At 31.4% G+C, this 25,995-nt stretch overlaps 1 protein-coding gene across 4 annotated transcripts in view; it reads left to right on the forward strand.

Annotated features, from left to right (window-relative positions):
- The window catches only part of LOC126887246 (transcription factor kayak), a 225,338-nt gene extending 199,434 nt beyond the window's left edge, over window positions 1-25,904 (forward strand). For 3 of the 4 annotated variants that reach the window (XM_050654655.1, XM_050654656.1, XM_050654658.1), the window contains exons 2-4: window positions 1,779-1,944; window positions 13,174-13,475; window positions 16,493-18,967. In XM_050654655.1, the coding sequence (XP_050510612.1) occupies window positions 1,779-1,944; window positions 13,174-13,475; window positions 16,493-17,020 (996 nt within the window). In that variant the 3' untranslated portion in view covers window positions 17,021-18,967. Of the gene's footprint in view, window positions 1-1,778; window positions 1,945-13,173; window positions 13,476-16,492; window positions 18,968-22,402 lie in introns of those variants that run through there. The other variant, XM_050654657.1, reaches the window with a different exon arrangement.
- The last annotated feature ends 91 nt before the right edge of the window (window positions 25,905-25,995 follow it).

Here is a 25,995-nt window from a genome sequence, read left to right on the forward strand (position 1 = left end):
ACTCAAAAACTATAAGTTCTTACAAAAAGTTATCATTACCAAAATTGATATAATAGAAAATTGAATAAATTTCGTACTTGAAAAACAATATTATAAAAATAATAGATATATATTTAAAGAGAGTTATAGATAATTGAATGTATATTTTTTTCGGCGAATAATCAAAAATAATTCAAGTTTAAATAACGGGAAAACGATGTATTTTATAATATATTTAGTAAATATACTCAAAGTACTCAAAAATATTTATCAAATGAGCTCCCGAAACAGTTGATAGCATTAAAATTTATGCTCCAAAATTTTTTCAAAATTGATGGTAAAAAAGGTTTTCCAAAAAAAAAAAAGATATATTTTTCAGAATAACTCCGTTAATTTTTATGTCTGGTTTTTAATAAGGTTCTGAAACTACATGTTCAAATTAAGTGTTATGTTTATATGGGATTATTAATAAATTAATTTTACCTAAATACTTAATATTTTTCAGGTAATAATGTAATTTTCATTACAACTAAACTGTGGCTAATCCATAATACTTAAGGGGAACGGCGCAAAATGTCGCCTGTCAAAATTTTCAATGTGTTTTAAATGTATTCATTTTTTTTTCGAATTCCGAGAAAACTAATAAATATTTTTGAAAAATTTAAACGCAGAATGAAAGATTACATTATTACTGAGGGCGGAAAGTCCCTGAAAACTTCTATAATGTTTATTTTAATAAGGTACAGGGGTGAAAATAAAAGAAAAAATTTAGTGTGATTTTAAATGTGTGTGGTTTTAGTGTAGTGTGTTTTGCAATTAGATATATTATTCAAAAGAAACTTTTTATTTATTCTAAGGGACTTTCGGCCCTCGGTAATGTCGTAATCTTTCATTCGGCGTTTAAATTTTTCAAAAATACCTACCTATTAGTTTTCTCCAATTCGAAAAATGAATACATTTAAAACACATTAAAAAATTTAACATGCGACATTTTGCGCCTTTCCCCTTAACTAGAATCTGGTTTATCTAAAAACTATTTGAAAGGTAATTTCAAGGGTTATAAAATAGTATTAAATTTAATCTTTTGAATCCTTTATTTTATTTGGTTCTCTATCATTTTTGACGTACATATTATCGAGTAGAGTATTTTTGGTGTTATGTATTATCAAAAGAAAATAAAATTATTTTTTTAATAACTACAATCTAAACCGGTCAACATTTTTGAGGTCATTACTTAATAAAGAAACTGTTATAGGGATCACTATAAATTTTAATTTTTGTGGAAATGGCGTATGCTTTTATTTTTCACTTTTTCTTAAAAAATTGGAAAAGTTCTCTTATTGTCATCATAACTTGTTTAATTTTGATGCCATCAACTTCCTTTGAAGCTCATTTGATAGGTATTCCTGAGTACTTTGACAAGTATTGAATAAGTAAATTTTATAAAATGCATCATTTTCCCGTTCTAATTTTGCACAAAATATTTATTCCCAGCAAAAATAGTAAATTGATATGACAGTATTAATTTGTAAAATTAAAATAATAATTCTTCTGATTTATGCGTTTTGTTCACTTTGTAAAAATTTTTTGTCGGCACTGTATATAATACAGGTTATACATCACATCCCGCGGTAGACCGCAAGCTAAAGCAGAAACTTAATGGTAGACCGCATACTATAGTAGCACCAGATGAATGTTATTGCTTATAATTTAAAATAAAAGTTGAAACGTTTTCTGAATCTATATTTTTATACTTTTACATACGGCATTCTACTATATATTTGTTTTTTTTTTTACAGTTTATAACTCTCGAAGGCCTCAATTCCGGAGTCCCAACTCGAACCACACCTACTTTGACTCCAACCACGTTACGAAACATTGAGCAAACTTTTATTGAGCTCCAATCGAAGCCCGAGAGCCACGAAAATGAAGCGGGATTTGTACCACCAATAGTGCATTCTTTAGGTAAGTGTAAAGAAACATTTTTATATGAAAAGTACAAAAAAATATATCAAAAATCCATTTCTTAAGAGAAAAAACGATTTTTTAAGCTCACTAAATCCTATTATACCCTCAGATATCATATCTGACCGTGGGTGCATCGGACACTACTTGTAAATACATGTCAAACTCATCATATTTAGTGATCAAAATCGGTTAAATCGTTTAGAAGTTATCGAGCTCCAAAAGTATAATCAATTTAACCATTATCGCCGAAATGTACTATAATTCTATAAGGTTATAGTGGTTACGCCGCTAAACTTGATTGGACAATCCGAGTTCATTTTCCAGCCATCACAATATTTTTTAATCTACTCCAAATAAAAAAAAAAGAATGTATGTACTTTGTACGCACGTAAGAAGTTATACTTCTATTCTATGATTTCAACGAAATCAATATACTTTAAACAGTTTATTTATATTTAATTTAAATATTAAACTAATTTTGATACTTACTACTTTCCACAAATTTTTATTAAAACAATACCAAAAATTAAAAAAATAAAAGAATAAAACACACACAAACACATTGAAAAATGACACAAAGAAATGATTTCTGAACAATAATTGTTGCCAAAAATATTAACTAAATACGTATTTTCTGAAAAAATATATATACAGGGTGTCCAGAAACTCTACCGACAAACGAAGACAGGAGATTCTTCAGATAATTTTAAGATAATTTAACCCAATTCACTTAGTGCGAAAATGCTTCCTAAGGGAGCTAGAACTCTTTGAAGATGGCGTCTTGTCATTAGTTTTTCTTAAATACCTCCAGAACGCTTCTATTTAGAAAAACAAAAATTGGTACGGGTATTTATTTTCAAGATATAAATCTAATCCATCCATTGCAAATTTCTAGTACCGATCATAGGCGTCCGTTTTGGGTAGGGCAACGGTTATTTTATCGCATAACTTTTTTATCTTTAACTTTTATGCATTTCTGACACTGGATTTTTAAATTGTGAAGTATTCTGGTGCTAAAAGGTACTCTTGTTTTAAATCGGTAGGACACACCGTTTTCTAGAAAAATCAATTTGAAAATTTTTCGCTTTTTGAATTAAAAAAAAAAATTAAAAAAAAAACTGTTTAGAAAGACGAAAACTGGTACATTTATTTATATTTCAGAGATAAATCGATTTCATTAATTGCGAATTTCTAGTACTGGTCATAGGCGTCCGTTTTGGGTAGGTCAACAGCTATTTTATAGCATAACTTACTTGTCTTGAATTTTTGAGCATTTTTGACACTAGATTATTGAATTATGAGGTATTCGAGTACTAAAAGTTACTCTTACTTTATGTTGTTAAAATACTTCGTTTTTTGTTGAAAAGTTCTTTCAATTTTTTTTTCAAATTCCAAAAACGAAAACTTTTAAATCGATTTTTCTAGAAAACGGGGTATCCTACCGACTTAAAGCAAGAGTACCTTTTAGTACTAGAATACCTCACAATTTAATAATCCGGTGTCAAAAATGCATAAAAGTTAAGGACAAAAAAGTTATGCGATAAAACACCCGTTGCTCTACCCAAAACGGACGCCTATGACCGGTACTAGAAATTTGCAATGGATGGAATCGATTCATCTCTGAAAAGTAAATATTCATACCAATTTTCGTTTTTCTAAATAGAAGCGTTCTGGAGGTATTTAAGAAAAACTAATTTCATGACGCCATCTTCAAAGAGCTCTAAGGCTACGGCTCCACGGGCGGGAAATTGACGCTAGCAGTAGCAGTAAAATGAATTTAAGGTTCCGCGGAACGGAATAGGGATAGCCGAACTGTACCGACTACAGGACTTGTGCGTAGTCGGTTCAGTTCGGCTATTCCCATTCCGTTCCGCGGAACCTTAAGTTCATTTTACTGCTACTGCTAGCATCAATTTCCCGCCCGTGGAGCCGTAGCCTAACTCCCTTAAGAAGCATTTTCGGACTAGGTGAATTGGTTTAAATTGTCTTAAAATTATCTGAGGAATCTCCTGTCTTCGTTTGTCGGTAGAGTTTCTGGACACCCTGTATAATAATATACTTACAATCATAAAATGTAGAAAAAAAATAGTAACTTGCATTGGGGATCGAACCCGTATCGTGCCGATCGAAAATCAAAGTGCTTTCCCATTGCGCCAGCTTCGCGTATCTGTCATGTGGGAATATACACTAACTGAACGTTTACACCATAAACTTTTGACAGTTGTTTATTACTTATATGAATTTAATCAACTTAGTTTGATTTTTGTGGAATTAAAGGAATATTTTGTGGAATAACAATATATTAGGTGAATATTGGTAGAAATTTTGATGGTAATCAAATTATGTAAATCAAAGCATTACATACTATTTTGGTAGGTTCATTAAATTTTCCAAATAGGTAGGTATATACCTATGTAATTTTTTATTAGGATACTGAAACATTCACAATTATTACGTACCTGTCGCTTTTAAAAACTATATAAAAAGTCACTACAATTATAAACTTCCTTTTTTCTCTGCCATCACAACAATAAAAACTAATATACACAACATTTATTGTTTATCCATAATCTCCATATTGAACAATTATTGACAGAGATGATTTTAACACCCAATCAGATCCTGTATAACGTTTGAGCGACTAATACCATACTGTCCGTGTGCGCATGCACACCGGGAAAATAAAAATTCACCCTCGTGCCTAAAGAATTATAACTTCAAAAATCTACTGTACAGGGTTATTCACTATATTTTACCCCCCTGTAAACTGCTTTATTTAGAGAATTAGAAAAAAATGTAAAATAAAAAGTTATTCGATTTTTAAATTATGATTTTTTGACATATATGTCGTACTAGTGACGTCATCCATTTGGGCGTGATGACGTAATCGACTATTTTTTTAAATGGGAGTAGAGGTCGAGTGCTAGCTCATTTGAAAGGTAATTCAATTCTCTATTCAGTAATATAAACATTAAGATAATTATTTATACAGGGTGTCCAAAAAATTTTTTTAAATTAAATTTATTGACACAAAAAGAAGAATGTATGTAATTTATTTAATTCAAAATACATTCTACTGCTGTCAGAAAACAGAAATAAATGTTTATTGAACAAATAAACATTACTTTTCACTTAAATTCAATGTTCAAGCTGCCACCCATCTGCCTCTTGGCAGTTTGAACATTGAATTTAAGCAAAAATCAATGTTTATTTGTGCAATAAACTTTTATTTCTGTTTTCTAACAGCAGTAAAATGTATTTTAAATTAAATAAATTACATACATTCTTCTTTTTGTGTCAATTAATTTAATTAAAAAAAATTTTTTGGACATCCTGTATAAATAATTATCCTAATGTTTATATTACTTAATAGAGAATTGAATTACCTTTCAAATGAGCTAGCACACGACCCCTATTCTCATTTAAAAAAATAGTCGATTACGTCATCACGCCCAGACGTCACTAGTATGTTATATATGTCAAAAAATCATATTTGAAAAATCTAATAACTTTTCTATTTTACATTTTTTTCTAATTCTGTAAATAAAGCAGTTAACAGAGGGGTCAAAATATAGTGAATAACCCTGTACATTCGATGGGCACAAAGAGTTATTTAAAAAATATATTTAGACCAGTAAGGATCTATTTTTAGGTGGATGTGAGAGGTGGCATTCAGATTTTTGCGGATAAGTTAGGTGATAACTTCGTTAATAATAATTGATTTATGCTCCTTCTCAAATATGCCCGGAACATTAATAAAAAAATAAATAATTTAAAAATTTCAAAAAATTTCGTTTTTTTTTCTACTTTTTTGCTTATAACTTAAAAACTATTCATTTTAGAACAAAGTCCTATAGGAATAAAACAAAGATAATTAAATTTTCTATCAGATGCGATTGGTTAAAAATGTCTTAATTTATCACCCTTGCTTCAAAATAGCAATAAATATAAAATAAGCGGGCAAAACAAGCCTGTCCTTATTCAATGATTTTCCATCACTTAGGTTACACTTGGAACCTTCCTAATTCGCTTAGAAAATTTTTGTAATGTGCTAAAACTGTACACCAAATTTCATTAAAATTGACGTACTAGATTTTGAATAATAATTTTGCAATCTAAACTTTTTTTAAAAAATTAAAAATTTTTAAAATCTGGCACAACAAAAACTAGAACATACAAAGATTTGTCAATTTTTTTACATATAAAGAAGTACTCCACCTATCTAATGCACTTTACAGAATTGGAATCGGATTATTTAAGCAGCCTCAGTAATGTTTTAAACTTATAAACAATTTTTTGGTTTATAAAAAAATTAGTGCTGAGGCTCCTTTATTTAGATGGACTTACCCAAGTTTTTTTATGTATTTTGACCCGTAGAACACGAATTTTTTGGGTAACAGTTGATCCGGATGTCGATAAGATGGTTATAAACAAAAAACTTGAGGAATTACATAAAATCGATTTTTCGCAAAATAAAATTTTTTTTTGTGTTTCTTGGGTAATTCTAAGCAAAAAATTAATGTTCTTACAAGTTTTTTCGTAGGATGCATAGTTTTCGAGATAAACGCGGTGGAACTTTCAAAAAATCGAGAAATTGCAATTTTTGAACGCGAATAACGTTCGATTAAAAAAAAATAGCAATTCTGCTGACAGCGTTTGAAAGTTTAAGTCAAATTATACCGGTTTTAATTATTTGCATTGCTAAAAATTAATTTTTTTATTATTGAACAAAGCTATTTGTTTATAAGCCAAAAAATTGTTTATAAATTTAAAACATTGCTGGGGCCCCTTAAATAATCCGATTTTAATTCTGTAAAGTGTATTAGATAAGTAGAGCACCTTTTTATATGTAAAAAAATTAGCCAACTTCTAAATGGTCTACTTTTTGTTCAGAAAGATTTTAAAAAAATTGAACTGTTTTAAAAACATTTAGATTGCAAATTTATTACGGAAAATTTATTAGGTCGATTTTAATGAAATTTGGTACACGATTTAAGTATGTTACAAACAATTTCCTAAGCGAATTACTAAGGTTCTAAGTGTCACCAAGGTTGTTAAAAAATATTGAATAACAACAGACTTATTTTGCCCCCTTATTTTGTACTTATTGCTATATTGCAGAAAAGGTAATAACTTTTACCAGTCGTATATCATACAAAATTCAATTATCTTTATTTTATTTCTCTACGACTTTGTTCCAAAACGAATCGTTTTAAAGTTATAAGCAAAGAAAGCAGAAAAAAATCGATGTTTTTCGAAATTTTTTAATATTTCAATTTTTTTATTAATGTTCCGGGCATATTTGGGAAGGAGCAGTCAATTATTATTACTGAAGGTGTCACCTAACTTTATCTGCAAAAATCCGAATGCCACCTCTCACATCCAAAAATAGACGTTTTTTCGCAGATCCTTACTGGTCTAATTGGTATGGCTAGGATATGAACTCAGATTGCCCTATCACAAGTTTAGTGTCGTAACCACTAGCTAGACCATTTGGGCGATAATGCGACAAAGGCGTGTAATCGAGAAACATTACATTCAAGTTTTTATACATTTAATTTATAAAAAAAGTTTGAAAAACTGATGTAGCGCACAAAATATTCCAGCTACAAAAGAGCTGATATGAATATTTCGTGGCTCAAAAATACCTTTGATAAAGTTTGCACTTTGAGGCTCTTTTGTGGCGCGTTTTACTTCAAATTTAGCAAATACTATGGAAAAATCTTTCAAAATAAAACTATAATTTTATTTTCCATCAAAATGAAAATATTATGTATATTTTTGCGCCACGTAATACAGTGTGTCTACGGATGGAGTGCCCAAGAGGAAAATTTTTTATTTTCAATTTTAGCGAAAAATATCATTCTTGATAAAAAGTTTTGCTTGTTCTAAATCCCCATAAAACGAAATCAAATTCAAGTTTTTCAAATCCTGCTTAATTTTGTAGCCAGTTTTATGTAAATCCCTACAAATTTTTGCACTGAGTTCGAAATAATTGTAACAATAATAGGTTTGTTCTAGCATCAGTTTCAAACGGTTTGAAACCATCAGCGAATTAGTCGACCAGCGCGAGTAGAGGGGATAGCACTGGTGACTGTATTATGTTCTCTCACTGACCAACTGTTTGCTGACTGTTTCTAACTACACTCGGGTGCAAAATTAACCGGACACCTTAAAAATGGGTAATTTTTGATGTCTCGCAATTCCTAAACCTGTTGTCCGATTTAAGTGATTTTTTAATATTTTATAGCCTTATTCTTTAACAATAAATACCGTTTTAATAATATTGTTGCTAAACAGGTAAATTTTCATTGTATACGAGGTGTACCAATGAAACTGTGTTTTTTTCTTAAACTTCGCATCACCCTGTGGAATATTCTAGCATTTATAAAATACTGAAATTGAAATCTAACTACAGCCTCATGTTTTATAAACATTTTGCTATTTGGTTTATTCGCGTACAGTGGACCATAAAAAAGTTAGGTAATTTAACAACTAGCCATGTTTTTCATCAAAAGTATGGCAACCTTTAAAGGGTAATTCTGCATGAAAAAATAATAAAAGTTTGCTTTATATACGGTATGTCCGCAAATGCTTCGTTTCTGAGATAGAGGGGTGTTGAAATTTTTCTTACAAAGTGATGATTTATTTATTGCTTTAAAACCGGTTGAGATATGCAAATGAAATTTGGTGGGTTTTAAGACGTAGCTATTGCACATTTTTTGACATATAACTAATAATTTAATATTCACCATTGGCGCGCATACGGGTAATATGACAGCTCATATTACCCGTATGCGCGCCAATGGTGAATATTAAATTCTAAGTTGTATGTCAAAAGTTGTATAATAACTACGTCTTAAAACCCACCAAATTTCATTTGCATATCTCAACCGGTTTTAAAGCAATAAATAAATCGTCAGTTTATAAGAAAATTTTCAACACCCTCTATCTTATAAATTAAGCATTTGCGGACATAGGTTTATAAAGCAAACTGTCATTATTTTTTCATGTAGAATAACTTCATAAAGTTTGCCATGCTTATTTAAAAACATACTGATTTGATAAAAAACATGGCTAACTGTTAAAGTACCTACCTAACTTTTTAACGGTCCAACATAAGCGAATGACTCAAAAAACAGAATGTTGAGAAAACATGAGGCTATATTTGGGTTTAAATTTGAGTATTTTGTAAATGTTAGAATACTCCACAGGGCAATACGAAGTTTGAGAAAAAAACACAGTTTCATTGGTACACCCGGTATACAATGAAAATTTACCTGTTTAGCAACAATATTATTGGAACGATATTGTTGAAGATAAAGCTATAACATATTAAAAAAATCACTCAAATCGAACAGGTTTAGAAATTAAGAGACATCAAAAATTACTCATTTTTAAGGTGTCCGGTTAATTTTGCACCCGACTGTAGTTTGACTGTTTGCTAGAACAACCCTATTAACTTGGGCGAATATCCTTTTCGCTTCTTTGGAATATGAAGCCAGACTTTTTCGTTCTCCTTGAAACATTTAATTATTTATTAATTAAATAATAATTATTAATCTAATAATTTTAATAATGACATTTATCACCAGATAAATTCTTTATTGAACGCAACATTGTCGAAAAAAAAATGACAATTCGCAAATTATTTATCGGAGTTGACAGTTACTAAGCTATATTGTGGCTTGGCAACACTAGATTATTGTTACGATTTCGAACTTAGTGCAAAAATTTATAGGGATTTACATAAAATTGGCTACAAAATTAAGCAGGATTTGAAAAACTTGAATATTATTTCGTTTTATGGGGTTTTATAACAAGCAAAACTTTTTATCAAGAATGACATTTTTCGCTAAAATTGAAAATAAAAAAGTTTCTCCTCTTGGGCACCCCAACCGTGGACACACTGTATTAATATCAGAATTTTTGTAGCTGGAATATTGTGTGCGCCACTCATTTTTACCGCGTTTAGCGGGATTCTTACTCTTGTTTATACATAAATGATACCACGAATTAAACTTTGCAAAAACCCCAAGCCTAATGACATTTTTTTCTTATACAGTTCCATGGAATTACATTTTTCCTGTAGTCTTCTATTTCGCAACTGTTTTTCTTAATATGGTGCCCATAAAAATGTAAAAATAAAAATAAAAGTTGATATTATCCATTCGTTCCGTAGATGCTTGACGCACATTAGGAAACCTGAATTAAATCTAAATAACTATGGGAAAATACTAGTGAGGATAACAAAAACAAAGAAATAGTCATTCCTTATCAAGGTTGAGCGTATCGTTAAACTTCAATGAACATTAGCCTAATACGGAGATAGTTTTTTAAATGTATTTATACAATAAGCTATTGTTAATAAAAAAACGTCAAGGAAAGTTTTGTGGTATGTTTGAAAAACTCTTTTATCTGTTATTTTATATTTAGGCTACTGCGTTATCAGTTGTTTTCAGAAAAATGTTTATTTTTAGGATAAAATTAGAAGAACAGATTTTGACGTAATAATTGGTAACTATTTATGCACTGTACCAGTCAAGCGAAATAGAAGAAACTGATAAACCCTATAACAACAACGAAATGGGATGAACATTACAAATCACTATTGGTAGAAAACAGACCAGAATACAGGACCACATCATACAATATAGTCGAGGTCACAGGACAGCCAATTAATATAAACGAAGAACAGACCAAAAAAGCAATATCCTTATTAAAAAACGGCCGCGCCCCAGGGCTAGAAGGAATACCTGCAGAACTACTTAAAGTGGTACTGTCAAATTAGCTAAAATAATAACAACATTAATGAACAGATTTTTAAATGGAGAACTGGTACCCACAGACATGGAAAGAAGGATGGATAACATCTATACATAAGAAAGGTAGTAAACAAGATCCAAATAACTACAGAGGTATTACCGTAACTATCACACTAAGTCGACTGCACGGAAGAATTCTAAAAGATCTATTATGTGAAGAGTACAATAGACAACATTTTCTGTATAACTCAAGTATGTAATAGAAAAAAGGCTGTCAAGAGCCCAAGAGTTGCATTTTCTCATGGTAGATCTAACGAAGGCATATGACACAGTGCAAAGGAAGAAAGAAGGAAGAAAGAGGTCCATGAAGAAGAAAATGCTCCTGGCTGAAGAACGTAAGAGACTAGACTACTAGACAGACAGACATGGACACACATACATTTAATACTAAGAACAGCTTAAGATAGAGATCAATTTGCTGTAGTTATAGCCAACCTTCCGTAATGAGAAGGCACCTTAAGAAGATTAGATCTGCTGTATTCTCACTTAACCAGTGATTTCTGTGGGCAATACTATGATATATTATGCATATGCAATAATAAAATGTATTCAATAAAAATCCGGATATCCCAGTTTTGATTTCACCTAACAATTAATTTAAAGACAATCTACGTCATAACGATAGCAATAACAATTATAATTATCTGTATTGTACTTGTTTATTAACTGTTTGCAAACTTAAAAGGTGATTATTATTTTATAATGCTTACAACTTGACAATTTTTCATTTCTATTTTGGTAATACGTTATCTCGATATTGTTAACAACCAACATTATGCAATTTATGATATCTGTGTATTGAAACTTGTATGATAAATTCTTCAGCTATCTTAATCGCCTACACAACACGTTATCTTGTAGTTCACGATTAGTTGGTGTCTGATACTTAAAAAAAAATTCACGGTTGGATGGCCTCTAAATTTCATTTTCTAAATATTGGTGAAACCTATAGTCAATTCTACAACGGCAAAGTAAAACAACAAAGAATTAGCCCAGAAACAGACGAGCCACTTTGCAGGCTACTGAGTGGAGCCACAAAGTGGCTTAGACAGGCGATTTTGTAGCGCCAATGATTTTTTAATGGACGCCACTAGCAGTGAGGATCGGCGACAGTGGCTGGAATTTTCAGCTAATCATTGGAAGCTACTGTGGCGCCACAGAGTAGTGCTGCAGAGTGGTTCATCTGTTTCTGGGCTTAGACAGATAAATATATATGCACTCTACAAAATCTGAGCTGAGCTTTATGGAATGTTCCTTTTACCCTTAGCTTATCGCGTAGAGACGCAGACAAATATTTAATTGGAGTGTAAACTTTCACGACTATTGCTTTGTAATGAAACATTCGGATTTATCTATTGATATTAACAAACTAATAGGTTAACAATGAGACGTTTTTTGAGGCCAGTAATTATAAACTTTAAAAAAATGTCCTATAAATATGACAGTTATGAGTTAAAAACCGTTGTGGAAGGTACATCAGGTGCAAATGTCGTTTATAGCTGCCACAAAATAAGAGCTTATTTGCAAAATGGTACTTAAAAGAACAAATTCCATTTTCTGTGACACAACTGTCGTGTCACAATAATCGGTCTTCAGCTTGCACCCTAATTCGCCATGGGAATAGAGTACATCTACATATTTTTGGGGAGGCGATAAAGAAAGTTGGAAAATTTAGTTGGTTCGGTACTTTTCCACTCCCAGCAGTCATCATGGCAATATTTATCTTATCTGCAGCCGCGTGGAAAAAACTGTACAGATGTGTTGAACCAGGTTCTGGGTTCTTTAACAAGGATGTTCTTTTTCTTCCTGGACCTCGCTTTCCAAATATTTTTCTTTGCACAACGGCTTGTAGGACGACATATCTGCATTCATTTCGGATAATGTGCCCAAAGTATTGTAACTTTCTAGAGATAATGTTGGTCAGTACTTCTTCATTCTTCTGAGGACCTCGTATTTGTAACCATAGATATAATAACACATAGATTAGGCAAGGTCCGAAAAATAGCGTAACGCGGAGCAGTTCGGGTCGGTGGTCTATCTATCTCTCCCTACTGGCGCTTAGCTTTCTCTCTCTAGCACATGATGGCTCCTGCCTCTGTGTCCGTGTCGTTCCATTACTCCCACCTCTGATAGATACGCTCACACTCGTACGGCAGACAAAGATAGCTAGACCACCGTACTTGATATTGGCGTTACACCCCGATGCATTGAGTGGCATATCCCTAGCCTGGTCTATTGTTAATATGTCTATGTTTGTAACTCGGTCAGTCCACGGGATTTTAAGTATTACCCGATATAGCCACTTCTCAAATGCTTCTGTTTTGCTGTTTTGCTTTATTAGAAAACAAATTCGTTACATGCCATAATAGACATTTAAGAATATATTAATATTTTCTTTCAGGTCACAACCAATACATTTCCGCTTCAGACGCAGATAGTTTTTCATCTAAATCTCAACCGGCTTGGCATAGTAGCACTCTTTCCCAATCAAGCTCGGATTGTGATACCCGTTTGACTCCCCCTTTATCCCAGAAAAGCTCTGGCGGACAATCACGCAGAAACATGGGCGGTCGAAAACCGACTAAAGATCTCAATTGCAGCCCGGAAGAAGAGGAGAGGAGAAGAATTAGAAGAGAAAGAAACAAAGCCGCTGCAGCCAGATGCAGAAAGAGAAGAGTTGATCATACCAATTCGCTCGTAATGGTAAGTTTACATTATTTCTTTTTTATATCTATCCTCCTCCTCTATGTATTCTCTTTCGTATTTATTTGACTATTTCTGTCCAATTATGTCTCTCTTGAGCGTGTTGTTTTGGTTCGAAGAATGAGTAACCAGTCATGTCCTTTATTTGGCCAGACCAACGTGCTGGTGATCTTCCTCTGAATCTTTTGCCCGCTAAGTTGCCTTCAACTAGCATTCGTTCCATGCTTTCTTCTTCTAGGTATATATGTCCAAAAAATCTCAGTATATTTTGGTTGATAGTTGTGGTGAGTCTAGTTTTTATGTTAAGTTCTTCTAGTATTTAATTATTTGTGCGATGTGTGTCCATGGTATACGTAACATTCCACGGTAGACCCACATTTTAAATGCCATTAAACGCATTTTGATGGTCCATGTTTGTGAAGCGTCGCGTTGGGCGATATATCTATATAAACGCTCAAAAGGTCATTTATGTCACGGTAAAATTTATATTCTCATGGCAAAATTTACTGAAATAATCGTTTAATTCTCTTAACCTGATACTTTCCTTTTAAAGAAGCTTGTTTTTGCCAGATCAACTAAAAAGCCTTCCAGTCATTTTTCCATAACATCATCTATTGTTTCCTAAATCGCAATCTCTTTTTGCAGTGTTCTTACTATAGTTCCATATTGATTCTTGTATGTGTATGTATCTTTATTTTGGTCTGTGTCCATTGAACTGACAAGAACCACAAGTTTTTATCGAACAGGGAACCATGTTGCCCTTTGAGCACTCACTAACACATTCAATCTTTTAACATCGACTTGGAGTCGCTATAAATATTATATAAGTATCATGTAAACCATATTTCTCGATGTTACCAATTTCATAAGGTTGCTAGTTTCATGTACTAAGCAGAACGCACTGAAGATGATCTGATCTAGATCGAAAACGTTTTGCGAATCCTTTTGGATGACTTTTAATGGTTTTTAATAAACTTTTTTATACCATTGTACAAACGAAGTTTTTTACTTCTGTAGGATTTTTTATCTTTATTTTGTTGTCACTACGATTCTCATACTAGCCATCTTCCATTTCATCCCTTCACGTCTAACTGTATTGTATTAATTTCCATTTATTTCACCATTACTATATAACACTGATGCTAAATATTAGTTTTCACAGTCATTTTACTATTTATCAACTTACATCTTCAAATGAATATTCTAATTATTATGTTTAATCTTTAATCTATTTTCTCGTTTTTTCTTGTTTCTAATGTTTTGCTCTTATTTCCTTTCATTATTTTCACTCACATCAAGAAATGTGTAAACACTAAGTTCCGATGTGATTGTACTTTCACATACAGTGCGCTGGAATAAGTGTTATTTTTTCATACGCCCCCCCCCCCCCCTTATTAACTTATTTATTTTTAGCACATAAACAAAACGCTCGGACAGGTCGATTTTTAAAATAAATCATAGTATATTATAGCATCAATCATATCTTTGATTTTTTTAATGGGAAAGTACATCATGTGACACCTCATTTAAAAGCTTTTGAAATACTGATTACAAAAATGTATAATACTTTAATCCTTTTTGATAGAGTAGGCGCAAAATTTCGGTCGAAGTCTTTCTAAATGCATTCATTTTTTTCGAATCATGAGAAAACTAATAAATATTTTTGAAAATTTTAAACACGGAATGAAATATTACAGTGTTCTTAACGGTCGAAAGTCCCTGAGAACTTCTATCATGTTTATTTTAATAGGTCACAGGGGTGAAAAAAAGAGAAAATTTAGTCTGATTTTTAATTAATATATCATTCAAAAGAAATTTTTGTTAGGCCTCCGTAATAATGTAATCTTTATTCTGCGTTTAAATTTTTCAAAAATACTTATTAGTTTTCTCAGGATTCGAAAAAAATGGATGCTTTTAAAAATAATTCGACCGAAATTTTGCGCCTACGTTTTCAAACAGGATTAAAGTATTATACATTTGTAATCAGTATCTCAAAAGCTTTTAAGCTTCGGATGATCAAGCGGGGGAAATTGTGACCCCAGCGTATGTTTTTCTTTAATAAATTCAAAAGTATTTTCAATTTTTAACTCATTATTTTTTTATTTGACTTTATTATCATTCTAGATATCCTCATATTTTGAAATAAAAAAATCCCTATATTTTACGAATAAAAAATATATTCTGAAGTTGATGTTTAGTAAAATACCGTCTATTATGTGTAATTCCAAGTAGTTTTACGCTAATGACGTCGACTTTGCAAAGTAACAAGACACTTACTCAACATACACACTACACATGACACTAATACTCATGTTGTGACTGGCTGAATTACATTAAGTCCAAGCCAAAAAAAAAAAAAAAATAAAAAAAAAATTTTTGACCTGGGGTCATTTTCCCCCTTGGTTTTCCGTGTAACAAAAAAAGGTTGGTCATCGGAAGGTTAAATGAGGTGTCACAAGATGTACTTTCCCATTTAAAAAAATCAAAGTTATGCCTGTCACTTGAAGAGGGATCGCGTAAAGTTCGAAACATTGATGCCATAATATACTATGATTATTTTAAAAATCGACCTGTCCGAGCGTTTTTCTTATGCGCTAAAAATAATTAAGTTGATAAGGGGGTGGGGGGTAACACTTATTCCAGCGCACTGTATAACTTATCTGCTTTTCTCACATATGTCGCATCACATTTTTAGTCATATATTTCAAACATTCACCGAGAACTCGGCAAAGAAAAATTTTTTCCTAAAAAAAGTTTCTGTTGCATCAGCGGTCTCAGTATTTCGATAGTTTCTGTATTCGTTCGTTACTCTTCCTTCTATTTCTAGATTCTACTATGTATTTTCGCATAGTTTCACATTTTTTTGTCGAGTTTTTTAATATAGGCCGAGCAAAACATTTAGTAGCTAAATAATGAGGAGCTATAAACTTATGCGGAGTCTTAGAAAGATAAGCTTTCCAGTCAATTAATAATATGTCGATATGGCACATAATTTAAAATTGTTTTTCTTCTTTTAGGAAACTGAGGAGCTAGAACACAAGAAGCAAATACTTCAGGATGAAATGCACGAACTCCAACAAATGAAAGACCACCTAGAATACCTCCTCGAGTCCCACAAGGCGCAGTGTCGCTTGAGCACCCAAAGTCCCCCAGACGTCAAACCATACAACCACTACAACAACGAACGTGTTAAATCCGAATACATAGAACCTTTACATGATATTTTCTTACTTCCTAGTCCTACGAAAAAAGTGATGTTAAGTTCCACAGTGCCAATCTCGAAACCTACCAGACCTAGCACTTTAAATGTAGGAGCCACGGCCCCCAAATCGGTATCAGACATACTTGGAGGCCCTGTGTCTACTCCCTCTACCGGAATTATGTTCAACTTTGAATCTCTAATGGGCGGCGGTACCGGTTTGACACCTGTATCCGTCGCGACGCCACTAGTGCCATCTTGTAGTTCGCAACAGAGGAATATTCCGGTTAGTATGGCTGATATGGCGTCTCCTGATTGTGGACCACCGAAGCTCGTCAGTCTCTGAGGGCTGGAGTGTGACATTTTTGTTGTGTAATGTCTTGTTTAGTCTTTTGTTTGTTTCTTTTTTGTTTAGCCAATTAATTGCTTTGCGAAGGAGTACGATCAAGCAGTGTTATTCATCAGCAAGTTCTTGGAAATTTGTTGGGGGCAAACATGCGCTTGAGAGTTGGCAACGAAGTTTTTATGTTGGTGTATGTTTGTGAATAGTTTGTGGATAATTGATTATAGAACTCTTTAAGTGATGAGAGTCATTCGATTATATTTTTGATTGAGAAATACACTCCAAGAAATTAACACACCACCTTAAAAATGGGTAATTTTTGATGTCTCGAATTTCCTAAACTTGTAGTCAGATTAAGTGATTTTTTTAATATGTTCTAACCTAATTCTTTAACAATATCGCTGTAATAATTTTGTTGCTAAACACGTAAACTGCCATTGTATACCGGGTGTACCGATCAAACTGTGTTTTTTTCTCAAAGTTCACCTCACTCTGTGGAATATTCTAGCATTTATAAAGTACTGAAATTAAAACCCAATTATAGCCACATATTTTCTTAACATTGTGTTTTTTGATTCAATCGCTTATGTTGGATAATAAAAAAGTTAGGTACTTTAACAAATAGCCATGTTTTTCATCAATACAGGGTGCGCGACAAACTTTAAGGGGTAATTCTGCATGAAAAAGAAATGACAGTTTGCTTTATAAACGTATGTCCGCAATAAACTGTTTCAGAGATACAAGGTGTTGCAATTTTTCTTACAAACTGATAATTTATTTGTTGCTCTAAAACCGGTTGAGATATGCAAATGAAATTTGGTGGGTTTTAAGAGGTAGTTATTGCGCATTTTTTGACATACAATTAAGAATTTTGTATTCACCATTGGCGTGCATCCGGGTAATATGACCCGTAAGCGCGCCAATGGAAAATATAAAATTTTTAATTGTATATCAAAAAATTCGGAATAACTACCTCTTAAAACATATGTAATTTCATTTGCATATCTCAACCGGATTTAGAGCAATAAATAAATCGTCAGTTTGTAAGAAAAATTTCAACATATCGTATCTCGGAAACAAAGCATAAACATATGTTTATAAAGCAAACTGTCATTATTTTTTCATCAAGAATTACCCCTTAAAGTTTGTAGCACTTATTTAGAAACACCCTGTATTGATGAAGAACATGGCTAGTTGTACCTAACTTTTTTATTATCCAACATAAGCGAATGAATCAAAAAACAGAATGTTAAAAAAGCGAGGCTATAGTTGTGTTTTAATTTCAGTATTTTTTAAATGCTAGAATATTCGACAGGGTGACGAGAACTTTGAGAAACAATCACAGTTTGATTGGTACACCCGGTATACAATGACAATTTACCTGTCTAGCAACAATATTATTACAGCGATATTGTTAAAGAATAAGGCTATTATTAATAGGCATATTAAAAAATCACTTAAATCGGAACAGGTTTAGGAAATTCGAGACATCAAAAATGACCTATTTTTAAGGTCGTGCGTTAATTTCTTGGAGTAGTATATTATAGTTTTAATTGTTAAAAAGTTATCTTCATTCCAGTGATGTATTAATGTAATGTGATGTAATTAAATATTTATCTAATTATCCACCAACAGTGTCTTGAATTTCTGAAGCTATTTATGTTATCAGTTATGCCGGAAGTACATATTCAATTGCTTTTTGTCAAACGATTAAATTTATTATTCAATAAATTTTACACACATTTGCCAACTCTTGACTAAATTGCTATGAAGTCGAGCAATATTTTTCGAAATGACATCGAATGCACTACAATAATTTATATAGTCATAAGTCATAAGAGTATTAGAGATATTAATGCGAAATTTTATTTTTATTTATTATAACTGAAACCAAAGTGAAGTGCAATGGCACAGTGCAATGAAATTAATAAATATATTTTAAATAGTCAATTTGTATTTTATTTCAATCCCAACTTTTTCTTTGGGAAAAAACATACATAAAGAATATTGTGAGTTTATTAGATAAAAATCGTCCTAGTCAAGCCATTTTAATTCGTATAGTTAATTCCAGAGATATATCTTGAAACTCTTGTCTTGTCAAAGATAAAATTTGTAGAATTACCCATTTTTCATTGTGAATTATACTGACGTAAAACCTAAAATCAAAATAAAGATGCACTAGAAGTAAACAAACCAAGACACTTAAATGTTACGAGGACGAGGAGCACTCCCGAATCATGATTTACAATGTATAAACTTTGTAAATCATGATTTGGGAGTCCTCCTCGTAACATTTAGGGCCGGTTGTTCGAACGCTAATCAAGAAGTTGATTATAATCAAGTCCCCTTAACAACCATCAAATAACAAAATCCGTTGTTCGTACGCCAATCAGTTGATTGTAATCAATTATGTTAATTATTATTATGATAATTAACATCATTGATTGTTAATTCATTATTAATTAACATAACTAATCAATTAATCTCATAATTGTAATCAATTATGTTTTCAGCAAACCAATCAAAGTTGCCATTGACAGTTGGTGACAGTAATTAAATATTTGATAATGATCAGTTGATTCCATTTTTGATTAGCGTTTTAACAACCGGCCCTTAATGTGTCTTGGTTTGTTTATTCCGAGTACATCTTTATTGTGATTTTAGTATAGTAATTTTATCGCTCAATCGGAATCTTTAAATAGACAAGCTCAATATGTGCATGTTGTTACATTTAAAAATATTTTAAAATGCATAATGGAAATGATTCTTCTTTCAGTTTTGGAACGTGTTTTAGCGTGTAAAATTATTTCTTATTACAAGTAAATTTAATGAAAAATGTTTTCTTTATAAAAAGTATATTTATTTAAAAACCTTTAAAAGGGCCATAAATATCACAGAACGTTTTCACTCTCTAAAAAGAGCATCATCAGTGCTTTTACAGGCTTGACATGCTGAGCCATTCAAAAATACAGAGTTTAAAACCTTTTAAATGTTGACTAAATATCTTACATTAATTATGAAATACAAAGGATAGATACAATCCCTAATAATTTCATTCGTCAATAAATTATCATTTTTCAAATGGACATCGGCTTCCTTCGCACTGAATGTCGTAACCTCGTGTAAACCTTATTTACTGCAAAAATTTTCTTTATCCGGCTCGAAGGACCAAATTAATTATGTATAAACTTCGGGCTAATCAATGATGATTGACCATATTCTTGAATTAATCATTTAAACATAAAAACTTCATTTAGAAAAGGGATATATTTTGAGTTTGATTGTTGCTTTGACAAGAGTTATTTTTCTAATATAATATTTTTGTTGTTAGCGTCAACCATAGCAACATCCATCATAGAATCAAAGCTTACATTAAAAAATATAACAAAATAAATTTTATTAAATGTCTAAACAAGGCCCTGGGGCACTATATGACTCCCACGTGGCACGCGGGTTGATAAGTGAAAAATTAAGTCTTCACATTGAGACCGGTGAGTGGCAATGGTAAATGCAAGGGTTTTTAAATAAATATACCTTTTAGAAAGAAAAAAATGTTCATTAAATTTACTTTTAATTAATGGTATACAGCCAGTATACAGGAAATTCTTCCTTGTGGATATTTCTTATTAATTTGCCAACATGACAGTTAGATTTGGTTTCGATTTAAAGCACACCACGGGCTGTTCTGAAGAATCCAAAAGGATGAAACGTACGTAAACAGATGGTGGTAGTTTCTGAAACAAAATTAAATCTTCAACTGTCATATGTCATTTCATTTTCTGTTTAGTTGGTAGCTATTAAAAAATAATATATTTAAATACAACATAACCTACAGTGTTACTGTAGTGCTTGGTAACAATGAACAGAAATACTGTCAATTATTTCCTTGTATCTGTTCTATGTGTTGTGATATTATTGTGGATTGTGAATTATTGCCAAGATGTGAGTTAATTTGCTATTACACATCTTGAAACTAAAATAAATGAAGAAAGTCTCTACTACACTTTAGTCCATGTGGTGAGACCGCTCCCGTCTGAAAAACATTTCTAATTCGGTTTCTCTGCAGATTCATATTCAAAAATGTCCCCTTTAAACAAATCTGAACGGTGCCGGACGCTAGATTCTTTGGGACATTCTAAATAAAATAAGTTTCTTGACATTTTTCTCAAAAGTTAATAGTTTTAAAGTTATAAGCGATTTAAAATCCGAAAAATGACAAAAAAACACATTTTCGCATTTTAAATCGTTTATAACTTTAAAACTAGTAACTTTTGAGAAAAATGTCAGGAAACTTATTTTATTTAAAATGTCCCAAATAATCTAAAAAAAAATTTTCGGAGGAAAATAGGAGATTTTTGAAATAGAGCGCGCCGCATCGGCCAAAAAATCGGATGGACATGCATAATTAACATTTAAAAACCTACGGTCTAAATTAAAGTTGGACCCGATCACTCTTCGGAATCTTGAAAAGGAATGTTTAAACTTTAATCCAAATTATTATCACCCTTAAAAATACTAATTTAAATATGAGTTTTTAAGCCTCGAAAATGCGTATTTTCGCATTTTTTAGATTTTAAATCGCCTATAACTCGAAAACTGTCAATTTTTGAGAAAAATCACAAGATACCTTTCTTGTTTAGCATGAAACAAAAAACCTAAAAATATATTTTTTGGAGCAATAAAAGGTGATCTTATGTATTTGTTTAAAAAAATTGTTTGAACAATTTCTGCCCAAAAATTCCGTGCGGCCCCCTTTAGATTTGTTTAAAGGGGACATTTTGAATATGAATCCGAAGAGAAACCGAATTAGAAATGTTTTTCAGACGGGAGCGGTCTCACCACATGGACTATTTCTAGAGTTTTTAAAAATTTCTTCGTAGGCTTAATGTTTTTTGCTATCAACAAGTTACTATTGTATAATACGTCTTGAGGTATTGAGTTCAATTCAATGTATCAACAATATGTAGAATTGAAAAGAAATAAATAACAAATTATTCAATTAATTTTTCGATTGGGGGAATATCGTGAAACAGGACAGGGCATAATGTTAAGGATCATTTATTGTACCAATGTCTTTGGTGCAAAAAATTCTGTGGAAATTACCAAACGCGAATTAATTTTTTATGTATTGCATCAATATCTCTAATTCATCATAAAAACAACGAAATAAATATTTCTTCGTGTCTTCTTTTTATTTTTCATTGAATGGCCTTAAGATCTCGCGTTTTTGTAAATTAAAAAGTCTTAGAATTGATTATAGTGTTATAAAAAAGGACGTTGAAAAATAAAAAGATCAAGCACAAGTGCACGCTTCAACTCTTTCGCATAGCAGCATACACAACATTTCTTCAGTTGTATATTTACAAAGTATATTTGTTATTTTAGGAATCATAATACTTAAGAAAGCTTAGCCGAAACAATCAAAGTTGGACTTTAGTCAAAAATATTGAACAACCTCTGGGAAAAATGTCTCATGTCCAACACTTTTACCATGTTTAGTCGAGCCGACATTAAACCAAAAAATATTTATTGATAGGAGACGAATTTTAAGTGTCATAGTATTTACGTTTAATTTATTTATATAGTTATTTTTTTCTTGTGAGGTTCATCTGTGAACAGTATTTTGTTAATGCAGATATGAATAACTGGTACTTCGACCTTTGTTGTAAAGAAATGTGATATTCAGTATACTTTAAGAACGGAGTGTTTGGCTTATGCACATCAGTGTTGGTTGCCAAATACTTCAGGCACGTGTTGCTACTAGACTGCCGCTATACGATTCATTCTAATCAGACGGCGTGGCATCGGCGCGCTTCTATCGTCCATAAGAAATACGTAGCCCTATCTACGCAATGTTCCATTCTTAACGTGAGACGCTCTATAGTTACAAATTTGAAATTGATAATGTAGTAAAACTCTTTCACTTCAGTGTGTATGTACGCAGTATCACGCTACGCGGAGATACTAACTGCCAAGAATAAAATAATATTTCGAAATCGAGTGTGAAAGTAAAATAACTATTATTTGAGATATCTGAAGACAATCGTAATAGAGAACAGGTGTAAGACTATAAATTTAATGAACAAAATCTATACCACAATGTAATAAAAAGTGTTAGAAACGAGAGGTTATATGGAGAATACTTCAGAGGTAATAAAATTATAGATATAATGTCAGATTCGAAGAGTTAGTTATAAGTGGATTAAACACTTCTAATATCAATATGGCGGACAACCTCAAAACGATCACAGAAACAGTCACACTAATAATGTACGACACTATTTTCATATATCTTTTGTACAGATAGGAAATCACGTGTCTTTAATAAAACAAAAATATGTTTAAAATTGTTAATTAAGACAGTTGAGATGGTATCTTAGTGGAATCAGGACAAATTAACGGTACATTTGGCTTCATCAAGTACTTCAGTTCCCAATTAATTGCACCAAGCATCTTTAAACTCGTTGATATATAGAGTGTAACAATGTAGCAACCAATGTGTAACAATAAAAGCTACCTGCTAGATCAGTGGGTGCCAATTATTTAACAATAAAACGACACGTCGGTCGTGTAACTATAAAACTACACTTGAGGTGTCGTTTCATTGTTCAACAATTGGTACCCAGTGGTCGAGGTGGTAGTTGTACCGTTACATATTGGTTGCTATATCGTCCCCACGTTGGGCGCCGATTTTAATCCCACTTTGGCCGTTAAACAGCCAAAACCCGATTTTACTAAATGTGCGTCCTGGGCAAAAGCAAAAAAATCAAGGATTCTTTTGAGTGTCGTAATGATTCAGATATTGGTTAAAACGAAATATTAAAAAAATAGATTTTACAATTATTTTTCCCACTTTACGGCGAAAAATTCTGAGAAACAGTGCCACATATCTCAATTTGAAATTTGTTTTCATATCCAGGAAAAAGTTTCATTCATTTACCATTACATAATTTGGATGGTATTGCATATGGGATATTTACACTGTGAGCTTCATCGACATATAAAAAAAATAAAAACAACTCTGGCAGTTTGTACACATGGATGTCTTCAGTAAAAGGCTTTATAGTCTATTTTATTTTATACCTATGTAGCAAATATTTAATCCTGTACTAGTTTCTCATATATTGCAATTTATAATGAACTAAAGATTTAATTGTAACAAAAGTAACGACAATCAAATAATACAGATAACTAAATGCTGGTTTAAATTACCAATACTTCAAACCTTTCAAAGTGCCTCTCATATTTAATGAATTTTTTTTTAGATTTTTTACTCTTTTCATTTTTTCACATATTGGGTAATTATGTGATTCAATATATTTTTCGAAATCTTGTTCTGGTCTTTTGTACTGCTTCTTCTTTATACACTTTTATAATACTAGTACACTATAGTACTGATTCTAGTTACTGAGCTAGTTTGTCTGGCCATAGGACTCGAGCTACCTTCGTAGATATCTCATTTGGGTTCTCTTTAATAGGTTAACACTCCTTTTTGCAATTTTGATCTTTAGTAACCATAATATACATATGCATTACTCTAACAACTGATTTTGCCTTATTCGTTTCTTGCTTCTTCATTGCATATCTTCATTGATAGTTAAAAAAATCGAGAAATTAGTAAGTCTTTAATTGCTTTAATTATTATTCTTCTTTTCAACTATTATTATCGTTTTTTCTTTCCTCATTTTAAATGCCATTCAGTTTTTTGTCTGTGGCAGTTTAAAATTGAGTTACAGTTGACCATAGATTCATAAGGAAATTACTCATTAATATTCTAATGGCACTTAATGCAATTGAGTAACAATTAATGACATCAAGCATTGCATTAATGCGAATATAAGTAACGATTGATCAAAAAATGCCTTTTTTATTATGTTCCCTTTAGTACGAAGTATCTTTTGAAAGCTATATTTGTAGTATTGTTGTAAACATTTTTTTAAATCTGATTACCAGCTATCCATGATTGCTTCCTAACCATATTATGAGGTCATTAACAAAATACCTTGTTGTAGTTCACAGATGTAACCCTATTTTCTGTAAATAAGTGCTAAACATGGACCAATTTGTTGATTAAGTGCTCAAAACCTATTTTCATTGTGCTCCAATAATATTCTGGTTTTTGGTTTTGCAATATAATTTGTGACATATATACAATTCTTAGCAATATTCTGTTGCTAATATATATTTAAACATTACATATTTCAATACCTATTTATTATTATTGTGAGAGACAATTCGTTTAATAGTTACATATTACATACTTTATTCTTAAAATTGCATTGGAAATATTTATTAAGTTAATAGTATATTGTGAAACCACAGAACAACCCAAAGAGTAATATATATTTTGCTATGAAACCAGGAAAATGCCTTTTTTATAAAAGAGTCATATATTTTCAAATAGGAAAAATATTCCCTCCATTACAATTTTTTAAATCAATTTAAGAATATATAAGAATATATTTTTTGATATAGGAGTGCTTCTCAGATAAAGCAATTTGTGTTATTACTTATAGGAATTTTAACAGGGGGTTACAAGAAGCTTGCCTAACCCTTTCTTTTAGAGTGTTAAGAAGGCTTTTTAGAATTCCGTAAATTTTTGTAGACGGGGCTATTTAAGAAGTTTTTTTTTCCTTTTTTAAGACGATTCTAATGTCTTTACCGTACATTTGCAATAATGTGCTTCTTGAATGGCCTTGTATGTTTATAAGATAAAATTATATAAAAATTTAATATATTGATACTATATTTCAGTATACATAGCAATATTAAGGGTTACATTTTTTGTAATCAGTCAATTTTATAAAGTAGTTTTTGTCGAAGTTTTGTATTTATTTGCTGTAATGCTAATAAGATAAGAAATACATTGATTTATTATTTTCTAAAATGCATTTTTATTTCATATTCATGTTAAGTGGCGTTTAGACGCCGCGATAAATGCGAGCAATTTATTGTGACGATAAATTGCTACGATTTAT

The sequence above is a fragment of the Diabrotica virgifera genome, chromosome 6 (assembly GCF_917563875.1).
Source record: "Diabrotica virgifera virgifera chromosome 6, PGI_DIABVI_V3a".
Classification (NCBI taxonomy): domain Eukaryota; kingdom Metazoa; phylum Arthropoda; class Insecta; order Coleoptera; family Chrysomelidae; genus Diabrotica; species Diabrotica virgifera.